The following is a 17,463-nucleotide window of genomic DNA, read 5'->3' as shown; positions in this document are numbered from 1 at the left end:
AGAAATAAATCTATAACTTAAACTACCTAGTCTATGGTATTAAGTTGTGGCAGCCCAAGCCAACTAGGACACCTGTTGCATGAATAAAAAAATAAATAAACCCCTGATTTGAGTGATGTTTGTTACTGCAACAGAACCTCAACTATACTGACTAATAAGAGTCCAAAGCCATTGATTTAGCTGCCATGCAACACTACCTGTTTACTTTCACTAGAAACTTCTTTATGATAACTAAATATCACCAGGCAAAACTTTCCAGTGTATTGCAATCCAAAACAAAAGAGGCCTCCAAAGAACCCAAAACAAGAACACAAAAGAACAGCAAACACCAAAACAGAACCCTTAGCACTTTGGTGTACCCATGAACTGCAGATGGCTTACTTTCTTCTTCACTTTGAAACAGAGCCTGAAGGAAGTGAGCCTCATGTTTAGAGGAGCAGCTCAGGGCTGGGATCTAAGCAGGCAGGCAGCTAGGCATCCCCACCTGCCAGGGGAGAGCAGTGTGCAGAGTTGTTCCTCCTCCTCTCCCTCCTCCCACCATCTCCGCACATCTCCAGAAGCCTCGTATGCTTGAGGACATGAAAAGGCTAATTTGATTTGGGGCCAATTCTCCAGGCTCTGCTGGCTTCCCTGAAGATTCCCTTTGAAGACCAGCTCCTCTGAACTCTTCATCTTGGCCCCATTACAAGAGCCACATTCTGTCAGCTCTTTTAGAATTTTTCAAAGTGACTTCACTTTGATTTCCAGGGTGTCCCAGTTGTTCACAATTGTGAGGTGCACTGTGTCAGGGGAATCTGATTTCTTTTCTTTTCTTTCTTTTCTTTTCTTCCTTCCTTCCTTCCTTCCTTTCTTTCTTTCTTTCATCACTGACTTCTCCCTGTGACCCTCCTTGTCTTCACTTTAAACACCAACAACGACAAGGCACAGAGATGGCCAAGCAGCATCTGCATCATTAGATGACTTGAGAGATGGAGAAAAATCCTCTGACCAATAAATATTGAGTGTGTGCCTGCCATAACCCAGACACTGAGCCAGGAGACTTGGTACAACTGTGACCTCTTTTGGACATGGTCCCTGATGTATTGGACTTTACATTCTGGTAGGGGAAGCATAAATAAATAAATAAATAAAGTGCTATCCAAAGAACATACAATTGTGAAAATGCCATTCGGGAATGGAATTGAAACTGGACCAAAAGGAGGGTGGAGGGGAAGAAACTCCAGCATTAGTTGGGGTCCTAAAAGAAGCAGTTGCCAAGATGGAGTCTATTACTGGGGACACCTAGGGAAAATAAAGGGGAAAAGCCATAGAAGGGAGTTGAGGTTCCTGAGCTCAACATGAGTGAGGGAGAAAGGGAAAGAAGGAATCGGGTAGGAAGACCCTCAGACCAGGGGTTAGGGCCTGGCCCAGTGGTAAAGCCCTTGCCTAGCATGCTTGGTGCTCCAGGTTCCATCCCCAGCACAACGAGAAAAAGGGGCTCAGATTGCAGCACCATCCAAAAGGGTTTGGCCAGTCTAATGCGGAGGTCTTTTGGGAGGTGGGTGGGGTACCAGAGATTGAACCCAAAGGTGCTTAACCCCTAGAGCCTTATCCCCAGCCCTTTTTATATTTTATTAAGAGACAATATCTCGCTAAGTTGCTGAGGCTGGCTTTGAACTTGCAATCCTCCTGCCCTAGCCTCCTGAGCCGCTGGGATTGCAGGCATGCGCCCCTGCGCCCAGCTAATGGGGAGTTCTTTTTTTTTTTTTTAAGAGAGAGAGAGAGAGAGAGAATTTTAATATTTATTTTTTTAGTTTTCGGCGGACACAACATCTTTGTTTGTATGTGGTGCTGAGGATCGAACCTGGGCCACACGCATGCCAGGCGAGCGCGCTACTGCTTGAGCCACATCCTCAGCCCCTAATGGGGAGTTCTTGAGGCAGAGTTGCCCCTCAGAGAATCCTTTGTCCTGCAGAATGACCCTCGCAGAGCCCAGCCTGGCTGGGAGCAGCCACAGGAACCTTAGTCCCCATGAGAAAGCAGCAGTAGGTGGCATCAGCTGGGGAAGTCTGTAGCTTTTGTCCCCTGGAGCACATCTCAGAGACCAAAGGTGTCTTTGACCACCATAGCCGACACCTTGTGCCTCTCCATGCAAGTGCAAGAAGTGGCCTCCATTGTTCTGTGATCCTTCCTCCCTGGGGGAAACTCAAAGAGGAAAATTAGTGATTCCCACCATAACCTCTGTCACTGCGCTGGTCTTGGGGCTGCACAGGAAGAACACCCTCTCTTCCTCCACCATCCAACCAAGTTCTCCTTACCTTCAGCTCTCCCTGAATGGGAGAACCAAAGATCTAAGCAGATGGTACCCTTCTCAGGCCAGGGTCACCCCACGAGTTCATTCAGTACAGGGAGGGCCAGGAAGCCCCCTGCTATGGCTTGGATATGGCTTGAGGATGTACTCAAAGTTCTGTGCTCTGAGGCGTGGTCTCCAGTGTAGTAGTGTTGAGATGACAGGACCTTTAAGAGATGGGGCTTAGTTGAAGGGGGTTAGGTCATAGGGGACACCACCCCCAGAAGGGATTAATCCTCGTTGTACATAATAGATTATTTCTCATAATAATGGGTTGCCATAGAGCAAGTTCAGCTCTTTCTTGCTTCCTGTCTCACATGTGATGTCTTCCACGTGCTCCTACCAGTGTGATGCCACCCGCCATGAGACTCTCACCAAAGAAGAGCAGATCTCAGTGCCATATTCTCAAACCTCCAGAACTGTGAGCTGAACAAACCTCCTTACTTTGTAAGTCACCCAGCCTCAGGTACTTTATTATAGCCACCCAACACAGATTGATACACTCCCAAGTGGATCACCTAGTTGAACAGATACTCCTCTCTGACCCTATTGTGTATAAGTAGTCTTCTCTCCTACTGATCCAGACCAGTTATGTCGCTTAGCCTGGTGATGCCCGTGTCTCCTGCTGAACACTAGGCACAGGGGTCCAAAATGTACTGGCACAGCTTGTGGTTCAACAGGACCTCTGCCATGTGTAAGTCAGGAGTGCAACCCTCTGGGGACCAGGAACGACAACTCTGTAGAGCCTAGAGGTGTAGAGATGGGAGGCAGAAGATCTCCCTGTAGATCATGATGAAGATGGTCTGTGGGGTGGATCAGTTATATGGATTGGCAGACCATTCTACCTCTAGAGAGTGGTGCCAACTGAGACTGTCTCAGGAAAGGCCAAGCCATGACCAGCCCAACCCAGAGAAGTATCAAGCTGCATGAGGATGAACCATTTACCCCAGTTGGAACCATTACCTCTGGTCCCACCACAGCAGGTGCAAGCAGTATATTTTCTTGACTGCACAAGTACAACTTAAGCAATAAAAGTGATCTTAATTCTAATCGGTAGGGGTGGTGGTGGGTTTTTATTGGTGCTAGGGATGGAACTCAAGACCTCACACATGCCAGGCATGCACTTCACCACCAAGCCACACCCCCATCCTAATTAGAAGAGTTTAAATGCACGTTTTCCACTGGTTTTTTAAAGTGTAAAACACTTCAAACAGTAGGGCTTGTATTAATAGAAGACAATTTGAGAAATCTTGGATTCATTTTAAATTCATCAAAATCCATCTACACACCATGGTAATTAAAATGTAAACTTGTTTAATAACTGAGGATATGTGGAATAAAGGCTGCATGGGGTAGAAGTTAAGCTCATGGTCTTATCTTTTCTGTTGTTGTTGTTGTTGTGGTACTAGGGACTGAAACCCAGGAGCATTAACCACTGAGATACATTGCCAATGCTTTTTATTTTTTATTTTGAGACATGGTCTAGCTAAGCTGCTGAGGATGGCTTTGAACTTGAGATCCTCCTGCCTCAGACTCCTGAGTTGCTGGGATTACAAGCATGCACCACCATGCCCAGCAAGATCATGTCTTGACAACATGAAAGTAGAAAGAGAAATATTAGAAACGAGGAAGTGGGGTGCCGGGAGGCGGGAGAGAAGAGCAAAGGATAGGTAGGGAGGAGGGGAATGATAAAAATATGTTAGATTCATGTGCAGGTATGTCACAATGAAATCCATTATTCTATATAATTAACGTGCACTTTAAAAAAGATGATGGTCTTGAGAATCAGGCAGTCAGTCCTGGTTCAGTCCCACCTGTGCCGTTCATTAGCTGCATGACTTGAGCTGTTATGTGACCTATGATGGAGGCTGGTACCTACTGTATATGTTTGCTGTGAGGGCATCACAAGCAACCACTACAGAGCCTGGGACATAGGACATGACTCTATGTAGCTTGTCACACAAGTTGTAGGATAAGAATCTTTAAAATTTCAAGAGCTCCATATTCTACAATTTCTAACCACCTAGACAAATTTCAGGAAGTAATTTTGTACCATACCAACAAAGCCCACCTGCAAGTATTTGGTTATAGCATTAAACAATCTAATAACCTAGGCATATTGTGCCTCAGAAATGTTAACAGTATCAGTCAACATGCCATTGTTATTTATAAATAATAATAATAATTGATTATATATAAAAATTCTATGGCTTAGAAAGACAATGTAATTATTTAGCTGGTTGTTTACAACTCCCTTCAAGATGTCAAGTTCAAGAACTTTTACAGTACCCTAGAGGAAATTCTTTCCTAAGGTATAAATGACTCTGGAACATACACATTTGGGACGCGATGAACTGCTGAGCAAAGTGAGACTACATTTTCTCCAATCTCTGCAGTGAGAGGTTGAAAGGTTGATAGCTCCCCATGCTGCCTTGCTATGTGATCTCCCTCCCTCTTGTAGATACTCTTGGCATGTGATGTTATCCACCACGAGCAGCCAAAGGAACCCTCACCAGAGCCAGTGCCACACCATTTGGACTTTCAGCCTCCAAAACTGTGAGCTCAGTAAACCTCCTTTCTTTCTAAAGTACTCAGCCTTATGCATTTCATTTTATTATAGTATAAGGAAACAGACTAATACATACCACTATTTAATTCCAGAACATTTTCAACATCCCAAAAATAACCTGCATCCCTTTAAGCAGTCATGCCCCAATCCTCTCCCCTCTGGCCAGTGACAACCACTAATCCACTTTTGTCTTTGTGGATTTCATTATTCTGGACATTTCATGTAAACAAAAATCATATCATATGTGGCCTTTTGTGTCTGGCTTCTTTCACTTCAGCATGATGATGTCAAAGTTCATGAATGCTCTAGGATGTATCAGGGCTTCATTCCTTTCTATGTTCAAAAAAAGTACATGACAAGGATAAACCATATTCTATTTATCCTGGCCTCATGCAATGACCAGCAAGTGCTCTATCACTGAGCCACATCCGCAGCCCATCACGAACAAATCATCATGTGGACATGTTTTCAGTTTTCGTAGGGAGTCACCTAATAGTACCATTTCCAGTGTGCATGGGAATTCTGTTTAAGTCTTGAGGAACTTTCATCATTTTATTATTTTACTATTTATTTATTTATTTATTTTGGTGCCCAAACCTGGGACTGAACATTATTTTATAATTTGCTATGGTTTTTATCTCAATCAAAAAAATCCCGTGTTTCCACAACCACCCAGCTTTCAAGGACAGATATCAATGTTTCCTAAAACGAATTTAAAGGAACAGCTAGTGTAAAAGATGTTCCATGAGTGAACGATTTCAAAAACCGGGTATGTAGCTCAGTGGCAGAGTGCTGGCCTAGCATACCCAAGGCCCTGGGTTCAGTTCCATCACCGAAAGAAAGATTTGCATGAAAAGGAGTTTGAGGAAACTATGCATGACACAAATTGCGCGTCTGTGTATTCAGTGTTCTGTGAGTGTCTGGTGTGCGGGTGGAAAGGGGTGGTGCCTGTCCTCCTGGGTCAGAAGACAGATCAACAAGAGAAAAGCATAACACATTTACTTAACTCAAGTTTTAAGTGGAACTTGGGAAAGGAAGACTCAAATACTTGGGGAAAACTGTGTATTTTTATAGTTAGATCTGATAAAGAATGCACAGCCATGTAGAAATGTATCTGGACTAAGGCCTGTGACCTAATGGGAACAGCCTGGGGGGAGCTGGTGAGGCCTGTGTTCAGGTTCTTCTTGGCCTCTATAAGTCACTCCTTCTTCATGGGTATGGGGCAGAATCCCTCCAGAAGGAGGGTCTTATCACCTACAACAAGACAAAAGTAGGTGAGAAAATTCCTTTGTGGCTAGTTCCTATGCAGAAGGGTGGAGATGGTTGGAGTAATATTCTAGTTTCTGTGACTCACCTTGGGAAAGAGGTTATTCTGGTTTCTAAGAATTGCTTGGGGGTGGATAAGGAGAAAGACAGGTAAGAAACAAGAGGACAGAAGAAGGTCAGAGAGACTTCACCCCAGAGGCCTTCTCATCCCCAGCATGCCAAAGTGCCAGACTTCAGGGTGTCTCCTTTTGAACCCAGTACCTTCAACTGAGGATACTCTGGACCCCAGAGTTTCCCAAACACATGTGACCATGGGCCTTTTTCACAGAACACCCATTAACTGAACTAGTGCTCTAAGGGACCTATTTGGGGACATGCTACGATATGCACACCTTAGGCTCAATGTGTGGGCACTTGTGACCAATCAGGATGTTTCTCCAGCACAAAAGATTCTCCCCTTTAATGAATCTCAGTGTCTTGGGGATGAGATAAGAGTTCTTTGTGGTTTTTTGGTTCTGTTTTTATGGTACTGGGGATTGAACCCAGAGTCTCACACAAGCCAGGCAAAGGCTCTACCACTGTGCCACACCCTCAGCCCTTTTTATTTTTTATCTTGAGAAAGAGTTTTGCTAAGTTGCCCAGACTGGCCTCGAACTTGAGATTCTCTTGCCTCAGTCTCCTGAGTCACTGGAATCACCAGTATGAGCCTCCACACCCCACAAGAGATACATTTAATAGAAATGTTTGCTTGTTTGAGTTCCTGGTGGTAACAGTGCCTAAGGTTAGTAAGCATGGGACTTCTCACATTCACAGGCCACTAAATTCCTCTTCCTTTACAGAGGTAAATTCCTTTCCCCTGTCTTCCATCTTGGGGTCTTGACCAAGCTGATTGGGCTCAGTGGAACATGCCTGCAATCCCAGTGACTTGGAGGCAGAGGCAGGAAGAGCACAAGTTCCAGGAGAGTCTGGGCAACTTAGAGAGACCCTGTCTCAAAATAAAAAATATAAAAAGGACTGGGGATGTAGCTCAGGGGTAAAGCGCCCCCTAGGTTCAGTCCCTGGTATTGCGGACAAAACAAAACAAAACAGTCCTGACCAAGACGATGGAGCTACTTCTGGATTTCTCAAAATAGGTGCTCAATCCTATCAAAATGAAAATGTTACCAGCAAGCTATTCAAATACAGTGCTGACTTTGAAGAGTGGTATCACAAACCTTGGAATGTAGAAAGCCTTTCCCCTTTTGATATGTTTGCTTTAGTGATGGTGGTAACTAGATAACATTTTACTACCAGGGCCTAGAATATCTTGGTGAAATATCCACGGGAAAGGCAATGGTTGAGGACATGACAGTAAATACTTGCTACTTAACAAAGTGTTAATTTTCCTATACGATCTCCAATTAACTTACTAGGTGGATCGATCAACACCCCCATCAACCTAAGATACCCTGACTGATACCCACAGCAAGAAAGTGCCTGAGTGTTTATTCCTATTGAGTTGTGTGCACTTATTCCAAATGTTATTCGTGTGTGTTCCCAACATATTTATAGAATTCGTATTTGTTATTATAATTATTTATGTAAATATCACATAGTGAAATATACATGCAAAACTAAGTTAAATATACATGAAAACTAAGTTAAATGCTTTGGAAAGACTTGATGTATCAATATTGTAGTCTATTTTTATAAGCCTCATAACCCTCTCAGGCTAAATACAAATAAATATTTACACCATCTTAAAAATGTATAAAATGCATTGAAGTATTAGGTTGTTGTTTTTTTGGTTTTTTTTTTTTTTTTTGCAGTACTGGGGATCAAACCCAGGGTCTCACATGGCTGCACACCCCCCCCCCAGTTTTTCATTAGAAATTTTAGAAAGCAACTTGCCTTGTACTTTCTTTGACACACCTGACATTAGCAAAAATGCTTCACTATTTCTTTTTCCCCCAGGGAGCCCAAGTACTGAGTAAATCTTTAATTTTTCTATGACGTTTAGTACAATCATGCAGAGGATTGAAAAAATACAACAATAATAGCCATTATATGAGCAAGAATCACATCCTGCCTGAAAAGTACTTTGCAGAAAATTTATTGTAGTGCAATCAGCACTAAGACATACAATGGCAGAGGGTTCCCTAATCATGATGTTTTGTTTTTAACTTTAATAGAATTTTATACTTATAAAAAATATGTAAAAATAGTACAATGAATTCTATTAGGACTTTCAAGTGATAACATTTTGCATCTGCTTTACCATTCTACCTCCCTAGAGTACAGGGGCACCACCCGTCCACAGGGTATATACTCCAAGACCCCCGTGGACGCCTGAAATCTTAGAGCATATCAAAACCTGTAGTGCTGTTTTCTTTGCTTACACACCTATGATAAGGTTTAATTTATAACTTAGGCACAGTAAGAAATTTTTAATTTCTTACTGTGCCTAAGTTATAAATTAGGCACATTATAAATTATAACAATATACTGTAATAAGAATTATGTGAGTGTGGTCTCTCTTCCTCCCCGCCCCTCTCTCTCTCCCTCCCTCCCTTTTTCCCTCTCAAAATATTATTGTACTGTGTATATATAGGGTTTGGTAGTATTCATGATTGACAACAAGTAACTAAAGCCATAAAACCATAGAAAGAAAAACCACTGATAAGGGGAGACTACTATGCCTTTGTATGATTCTCATTTTTATGAATGATTTGGAAATAAAGATAGAGACATGATATTTCTTTCATACTTAAATACTTCAGTGTGTATTTCCTAAAATCAAGGGCATCTATTACATAGCCACAGTATAATTATCAAAAAATCAGGAAATTAATATTGCTACAATACTATCATCAAATATTATTTAAATTTCATCAATTTCCCATTAATGCCCTTTATAACATAAGAAAAAATGTTCCCTGGTCCAAGATCCGAACTTCATACAAAACGTCTATCTGGTCTCCTGGAATTAAGCATTGTTAGCTCTTCAATCATGGTCCTTTGTGATCTCCCCATTTCTTTTTCTTTTCTGTCACTGGAAATTGAACCCAGGAACTTGTCAATGGTAGGCAAGCTCTCTATCACTGAGCTACATCCTCAGCCATTTTCTTTTTTATTTTGAGACAGGGCCTTGGTAAGATGCCAAGGCTCTCCTCAAACTTGATGATCCTCCTGCTCAGTTTCCTGTATCACTGGAACTACAGGCAGGCACCACCATACACCAAGGACCTACAGCTACTGCTGAGATGGGTTCAGAAACAGACATATCACCAGGGGGGAAGTCATATCTCTCTCTCTCTCTCTCTCTCTCTCTCTCTCTCTCTGTCTGTCTCTCTCTCTCTCTCTCTCTCTCACACACACACACACACACACACACACACACACGGTGGGGGAAAATCAGCAGAATATTCTGCCTGAAAAGCTAGCTGCTTGTCTTAGTGCACTTCCTGCTGCTTTGCAGAATACAGAATACACAGACTGGGTGATTAAAGAAACAGAAATTTATTTCTCTTGGTTCTGGAGGCTGAGTAGTTCAAGATAAAGGGGTCCACATCTGGTAAGGTGATGAGCCCAGCCTAATTCCATCTTAAGATTGGGAACCATCTTATCATAAAGTCATGAAAAATTAATTTCTGTGTTACTATAAGTTACTGAGATTTCTAAACTTGTTTGGAATTCCTGCACATGATCTGAAGTCACCCATGCCTGGCTCTCCTTGACCAGATAACAACCCTCTCTGAAACCTCAGCGGCACCTCATAAACCCTGACGTTGGGATCTGAATTTACTCCTTTCCTTGAAATATCATGCCACGTAGATCATTAACCTGCTATCTGCCTTTGTATTATGCTTGTCAAAATCCTGTTATCTGTGAGTTCTCAAGACAACCCCCATTTGCAACTTTTTGTGCTATAAAACCTTGTTCCTGGAGAGCTAGATTGCTGATCTCTAGCCCAGGGTTGGGAGAGTCAGTTGCTGGTGACCAGCTTTCTATGTGTGCACAATACAAGCTTGCTTCAATATGATTTAAAATTGTAGTCCATGGTCTTTTCTTTGCATGGTGGTTCAACAGAGGGTCTTCTTGCTGTGTCATCCCATGGCAGAAGGCGGAAGGGCAAAAGCAAGAGAGAAATAGAGAGAGAGACCACGTATAAAGAGCCCACATATGTGATACCAGCATTAAGTCACTGGAGAGGATAGAGCTCTCGTGATCTGATCACCTCTTAAAGGTCATTTGGCATTGAGGATTAGTTTCTAACACATGAACTCCAGGGGCACATTCCAACCACAGCCCTGCCTCAATTGTCCCCTCCCAGGCCACAGAATATGAGCCAAAGCTTCTTCATCTCCTACCATTTAGGTGAGTTTCAGATCTTAATAACTAGTTGTTCATAGCATGTTCATCTTGCTGGGAGCACCTGGGCTAGCCTTCATATCAAGGTCTATCCATATTCCTGTTTTCAATCATTACTCCCTTCCTGGCTGAGCCTGTTTTTAAAGTTTTTCCAAACAAACAAAAGCAGTTGCAGAAAAGCAGCTGGCCACACCACAGTCTGATTCAGTGCTACTGAAAGTCTCACTTTGTGAAAGAAAATGTTTTTATAAGGAAAATTTTCCACCAATTCAGCCTTTCGCATTAATGAGAACCACCAAATGTATTAAACAGCGAAGGCTTTGGCAAGAGCTCTGAGTCAATAGGAAGGTAGTTATAATATTTAAATCCATTTCACTTATGGGCCTCTTTATAGTAGCTAATGGATATTCCCTTTACTCTGAACTTGATTCTACAAATCTATGTGCTATAATAAAATGATGAATATATGAATAATTTGCACACATTAAATTTCAGAATTGGTCTGATGTGTGTTCCCACCCATTTTAAGCATTTTTTTAAATTTCCTGATTAAGAGGATTTCAGAAATATAGAACACCAATTTTCAGAGCTATGATTAAAATGAATTCCTTTATTTCTATTTTTAAAATTACATCTCTGGTGCCACTGACACGATTTTGATATAAATGTGAACCTACATTAAATCTTTCACTTAATGTATTTTCTTTGTGTCTATAATGATATGCAAACCCATGCTTTCAAAATTGATGTCTTTTCCAAACTTCAACAGGCCCAAATGCCAGGCAAACCTTGTTTTTTTTTATCATTTTTGATAGTTGCTGGGTAAGCCAGCTCAGACTCATATCATAGAGCCTTGTGTTTCATATAACCTAACCCGAACAGAAATTAGCATTCACGAGAATGCTAGGATGTGACATGCTTTGCATTGATTCTTGGTCATTTTCGACACTGACCTGGTAAGGCAGGTGCTATATTACTAGCTTTGAACAGATCAGGAGACCGAGGCTGAGAGGTTACAGAGCTCACTCAAGGTCCAGAAACTAGTATGGGCAGTGGTTAAAGAGTTTAGGTTTAGAGCAGAAAATTAAGATCAGATCTGTGTTAAAAAAGAAGGGAAAGAGCTAAGGCTATAGCTCAATGCTAGAGCATTTGCCAAGATACACAAGGCCCTGGGGTCAATGCCCAGAACTAAAAAAATAATAAAGTTTTTAAAAATTAAAAGTGAGAGGGAGGTGATGAACAGAAATGGAAGCCACAGAGGATATACAAAGCAAGGAACACAGGGCAAGTTAAAGTGGATAAGCTGTTCTAGCTGATGGACATGGGGGAATCAAAGGTATTTGGTGAGCATTTACTATATGCTCCATATACCACTGGGCACCAGGGATACAAACGATCATGAAATAAAACTCTTGTCAAGTAAGAGAAAAATCTAAGAAATAAAAAATAAGCAAACAAAATAATTACTAGCTGTATTCATTTTCTAGGTAACAAATTAGCCCAATTTGGTGGCTTAAAACCATGGGAATTTACTCTGTCACATCTCTGGAGGCCAAAAGTCTGCAACTAAGTGTTGGTGTGGTTCTTCCTTCCAGATGCTCTTGGGGAGTCCTTCCCTGTCTTTCCCAGCCTTTGACGGATACAGCAGTTCTTGGGTTTCTTGGCTTGTCCACATCCCTCCCCCCATCTCTGCTCCTGTATTTATATAGTGTCCTCCCCTGTGCCTACTTATGTCCAAACTTCCCTCTTCTTATGACACCAGTCATTAGCCTCCCCTAACCTGTGTGACCTGATTTTAACTGAATTACATCTGCAAACACCCCATTTCCAAGTAAGGTCACATTCACAGGTTCTAAGGGCTTAGGACTTAGACCTGCCCTTTTATAGAACATAATTCTACCCAGAATACCACCTGGGATAAATTATCAGACGGAAATGAAAGGGACACTTTCACTTAAGGGGGGACCTGCTCAGAGGAGCAGGGAAGATTTTATGTCAGGAGCTGCTGGCACAGAAACAAAGTCCTAAAAGAAGGGTGGAACTCCTCATAGTTCCTGTGGTAGTAGGCCCAATGGAAGGAGCTGTGCTTGCAAATGCCCTGGGGCTGGGTAGATCACAGTCATGGGTAGAAACTTGAAGAAAGAAGAGTTCCTGCAACAGAGTTCATCAGGAGAAGGTGGGCAGGACAAGCTTACATAGGACCCTGGAGACCAAGGGAGTTTAGATTTTTTTTCCTATGGGAAATGGGAAAACAGCCATCAAAGAATTTTAAACAGAATAGTTATCGGATCAGATCTCATTTTTCTTTTTTCTTTTTCTTTTTTTGTACTGGGGATTGAACTCAGGGGCATCCGACCACTGAGCCACTCTCTATTTAAATAAAACACAAAATACCCCAGCCCTATTTTGTATTTTATTTACAGATAGGATCTCACTGAGTTGCTAAGCGCCTCACCATTGCCAAAGCTGGCTTTGAACTCAAGATCCTCCTGTCTCAGCCTCCCAAGCTGCTCGGGAGGTGTGCACCACCGTGCCCAGCATATGATCTGTATTTTTAAAAGCTCACTCTGCCTGATTTGTGTGCGCGTTTAGGCCAGTGTGGCACACGCTAAGCGAGCACTCTTCCAGGGGCCCACACCCTCAGCCCTCATTCTGCCGGATTTTTGAGAACACATTTCTGTGGGAAAAGAGAGGAAGCTGTGGACAGACTGGACAGCTGCACCCCGCCCCCCCAGGTCAGGGGATGCAGTGGCTGAAGGGGGAAGGGGACGATGACACAAGAGCCATGCTACAGCATCAAAAGCTGTGGGATGTATTTATTTTGGAGTAAAATTAATAAGATTTACTGAAAGTTTTGAAATTATGTAAAGAAAATAAATTAGAACAATGGTGAATGATTGGATATGGAGTTTGGGAGAGTGATAGGTGATGCCTACATTGGATATTTGAGAGCCCAGATGAAGAGTAGTGTCACAAATTCCCTGAAGGGACTGACCCATGTGGGAAGTCCCAGCTAGAAATCCCCCACCAAGGGACGCCTTAATTTAATGGGGCTAGGTGCAGACAGTGAAAAGTGAGATCCTGTCTGTGGTCATTATTTAACCTTTAATATGAGAAGGCTGTCTTCCCTTTCCTGCATGGTGGCATTCAGTATCTCTCTCGGTGGCTCCGAGTCCTGATGAGGTGGCAGGGTGGACACAGCCACAGCCTCCACTTAGCATAGATGTCCGAGGCCACTCATTCAGTGTGACATGAGGTCATTCCAAAGGTCCAGTGTGATGTACCATGGAGTCAGAAGTCCTCCCCCCCCTTATCTCTAGGAGTACCCCAAAGAGGCCACACATCTTTCCTTGCAAACACGCTGTCCCACCGGGAAGCTCCAATGCTCTATTGAACCTGGAAAAGTGACACTGGCTAACATTCATGTCACCTCTTGCCTGATCTTACTCCTCTTGAATGACCCATGAATCAAAAGATTGATAAGGGCTGGGGATTAACCCAGTGGCAGAGCTTTTGCTTAGTATGCTCAAGATCCTTGTTGGTTCAACTCCAGGATGGGGGGGGGGGTTAAAAATGAATCAAAAGCTAAGAGCAAGGACCTTGGGGTGAGACAGCCCTGGATTCAAAATCCTGGCATCATGACTTGCTGGCTTCAAAGAGTCTCTTCCAGTTCCTCCTGGGCATAAAATAATAATATTAAATGCCCATCTCTGGGGCACTGGAGGCTCCTGTGAGCCAGTATAGGTAGGGTCTCCTCTTAGCATAATAATACTCAGTAATACTCAGTAATACTAATTCTCAGTAATTGTGCCACTTAACTGAAGAGACAGGGCCATGATGAAACCCTCCCAGGGCGGTGGTCAGCATGTTATCCACCCCCACCCCCAGCGCCTGTACCCCTGCAATGAAGGCAGCTGAAGATGGACAGTGGGAGCCTGTCAAGAGCAGGAAAAGCTTTCAGGAACTGGCCCCGAGGAGGGTGGGAAGAGATTGAGAGCAGGCCCCAGGCAATGCCACGATCAAGTTCTGTTGCTCAGTTACTAGCCCTTCTGGGGATTGTGCTGGGAATCTTTTTCCATCCAGATAGTGACTGAGAACAGGACCCAGGGAGCAGTCATGTTTCAGATGCACCGTGGGTAAGCAGAAGGAGACCCCAAAGAGGTTCAAGCATCAGTTCTCCCACTCACAGGCCTATGAGCTTGTGTTCCTCTTCCCCACTTCCCCTCCCTGGCCAGATGGCCTCTGCGGGGAAATACAGAGGTCCACTGTGCTGCCCGATGCCCATCACATTGTATTCTAAAAATCCAACGCACCACAGGGGAGGATGCTGCCTAGTCTCATCACTAAGTCATGATAAATGTTTGAGATAATGGATAAGTATATTAATTTAATCATCACACAAGGCACTGAAACATCACACTGCACCCCATAAAGATGTGCAATTATTACCTGTCAATTAAGAAACTAATTTCATTTTTTTAAAAATCCCAGGAGGGAAGTACACATCAACATGGTTATTATTCTTAGAAGCAACATCCAAACAGAAGGAGGCAGAGGAAAGACCTGGACATATTAACAGACTGATGGCAATGTCCTGCCCACATTTTGAATGAATTAAAAAAAAAATTAAGATTCATGTTTCAGGCAGAGCTTTGGGATCTATGGGGACTTTTCATTGGACAAAAGAAGGCCTCGGGCTGGCTGACTCATCCATGTGAATGCTTGTTTTTCCTATCTGCAAAATGAGAGCAGGATTCCACCTAGGGCACATGGAGTGTGATTAAACATTTACCTCCAAGTGGCCTCTCAGGGATAGCTTTCCGATCAGCATGAGTGGGGAACTTTCCATTGCCTGTACCTGGAAGAACAGAGAAGAGAGATGGTGAATTTCTTATCCAAAGATTATGTCTTCTCTAAATTCTGAAATCTTTTAAGATGGAATAATTTGTTTCAAATAATATAGGAAAATAAAAAGTGGGTGGAAGTATTTATTAGAGAAGGTCAGCCCAAGTTGATGAGTGGGGGAACTTTTCTCTCAACCTATAAAAGTTACTTGTTTTTAAACACATAATATCTAATACCCACTATGTATCCAAAATCCTTTTAAAGATACTATACTTTGTAACCAAGCAATTCCACTCTAGGAAAAGCTGCAATGCAACATAGTGGAAAGAGTTGTGTGATTTAAAAGAACAATAATATGGAAGCCAGGCAAGGTTGTACAGGTCTGTAATCGCAGCTACTCAGGACTCTGAGGGAGGAGAATCTCAAGTTCAAGGCCAGTCTGGGCAACTTAGCAACTCCCTTGTCTCAAAATAAAAAATAAAAAGGGCTAAGGATTTAGCTCAGTGGTTGAGTGCCCCGAGGTTCTGTTTCAATCCTCAGTACAAAAAAAAAAAAAAAAAAGACATGAAAGCAAATAATAACATAAGAAAAAAAAATCACATTTCAAATTACAAAGAGATGACTTTTTCTGACACTTTTAAAAGGCTGCTTCAGATTAATAATTCCTACACACACACACACACACAAATAGTCCAATATATAAAAAAGAAATATGTGTATGTGTGCACAGATAAGCAAAATCACAATTTGATAACATATTCTAACAGAAATGAAAATTAATATAACCTTAATGGAGAGAATTCAGCATTTATATATTGCTATATTGACTCTGCAATGCTGCTTCTAGCAATTTATTCCTTATGCATAAAACAAAAGATGAATGAGGTTATTCACTACAGCATTGTGTGAAAGACCGGAAACAACCTCCAAGCCCAGCAGTGGAGAGTGGCTAAACAAACTGTGATGAAATCCACTCAGCAGAAGCATGAACAGCGACCAGAAGTGACGGCGAGAAATTGAGCATGCCAGTCCAGTCCCAATCCTAGGCCAACCCTGAGAATCCAAAGGGAGCGAACTTGAACTCCCGGCCAATCTTTTCTAAATTCTAAGGAACAGATCTCAGTGACTCCAAAAAGCATTTGATTTGAGAAATCGTAAATTCTGAAGTAGATTTTTGTGTCCTAATATGGCAAGAGGGCCACAATACACTGTTAGAGGAGGAGGGTATGTCACAGAATGGTATTAAGGCATGATCCCATTTGCATCTCAAATTGAAATAGCGTGTATATATATTCAGATATGCATAAAAGAAAACTGAAAGAGATACCAGGCTGTTAAAGTGGTTATTAAGTGCCTTATGGTGTGCTAGGTGCTGAGAACATACAGATAAATAAGAAATCAGATTGGAAATTCCAGGAAGGAAGAGAAATTTTCTATTTGCTCTATGCCCAACGTCTGGCACATAATTCATATTCAATAAATATTTATGGGAGGGGAGGGAAGAAGGAAGAAAAGAAGGAGGGAGGAGAGAAGGATAAATAATAGTCCCTGCCCTCCAATTGCTCACAGTTGCTCACAGCCTGGTGTGGACAAGCCCGTGGGCAGAGTGCAGGGAATTCTGGGAGAAAGCACTCCAAGCTGGCAGGGGCATTGCAGACACTCCCCCTCTTCCTCGACAGCATCGTCCTGTCCGTAGACATCATTTGCAAGTCTCTGGCCTTGGCCTTGAAGTCTTCAAACTTGAAGCTTACCCATCTTCAGGGAGCCCTCTTCTTGAGGACAAATGAGAAGCAGATTACTCAGGCAGAGCGAGGGCAGAAGTCCTGGTAATGGACATACCTCCAAGCCGGATCTCAGGGAGCCGGAAGCTCTAGGCAAAGGACCCAGGCTGTCAACTGCCAGGAAAATTGACTTCACATAACTCACAAGTGACACCCAATGTCTCTCTAGGGAACTACATGGAAATCCTAAGTGGAGCATTGCAGAAGAGCAAAACTAACTGGTCCTTTCCTTACAGGGTTTTCCAGGGAGTTTGAGGTGGACTAAAGGAGGAGGCCAGGCCAAGACTTTGTTAAAACCTCCTCAAAAGTGAGCACAAATCACG

The 17,463-nt window shown here is 42.7% G+C and overlaps 1 protein-coding gene across 3 annotated transcripts in view; it reads right to left on the bottom strand.

The window, feature by feature from the left end:
- Positions 1 to 17,254, bottom strand: part of Tnfrsf17 (TNF receptor superfamily member 17) — a 30,363-nt gene extending 13,109 nt beyond the window's left edge. The window contains exons 1-2 of one of the 3 annotated variants that reach the window (XM_048789524.1): positions 16,927 to 17,254; positions 15,307 to 15,372 (exon numbers count right to left, since the gene is read on the bottom strand). In XM_048789524.1, the coding sequence (XP_048645481.1) occupies positions 15,307 to 15,372; positions 16,927 to 17,062 (202 nt within the window). In that variant the 5' untranslated portion in view covers positions 17,063 to 17,254. The remainder of the gene's footprint in view (positions 1 to 15,306; positions 15,373 to 16,926) is intronic. The other 2 variants (XM_048789523.1, XM_048789522.1) reach the window with 2 other exon arrangements.
- Between the last annotated feature and the right edge of the window lie 209 nt (positions 17,255 to 17,463).

Source organism: Marmota marmota, unplaced genomic scaffold (assembly GCF_001458135.2).
Source record: "Marmota marmota marmota unplaced genomic scaffold, marMar, whole genome shotgun sequence".
In the NCBI taxonomy this organism is placed as follows: Eukaryota; Metazoa; Chordata; class Mammalia; order Rodentia; family Sciuridae; genus Marmota; species Marmota marmota.
The sequence above is the reverse complement of the archived record's forward strand: the minus strand, read 5'-3'. Positions and strand labels throughout refer to the sequence as shown.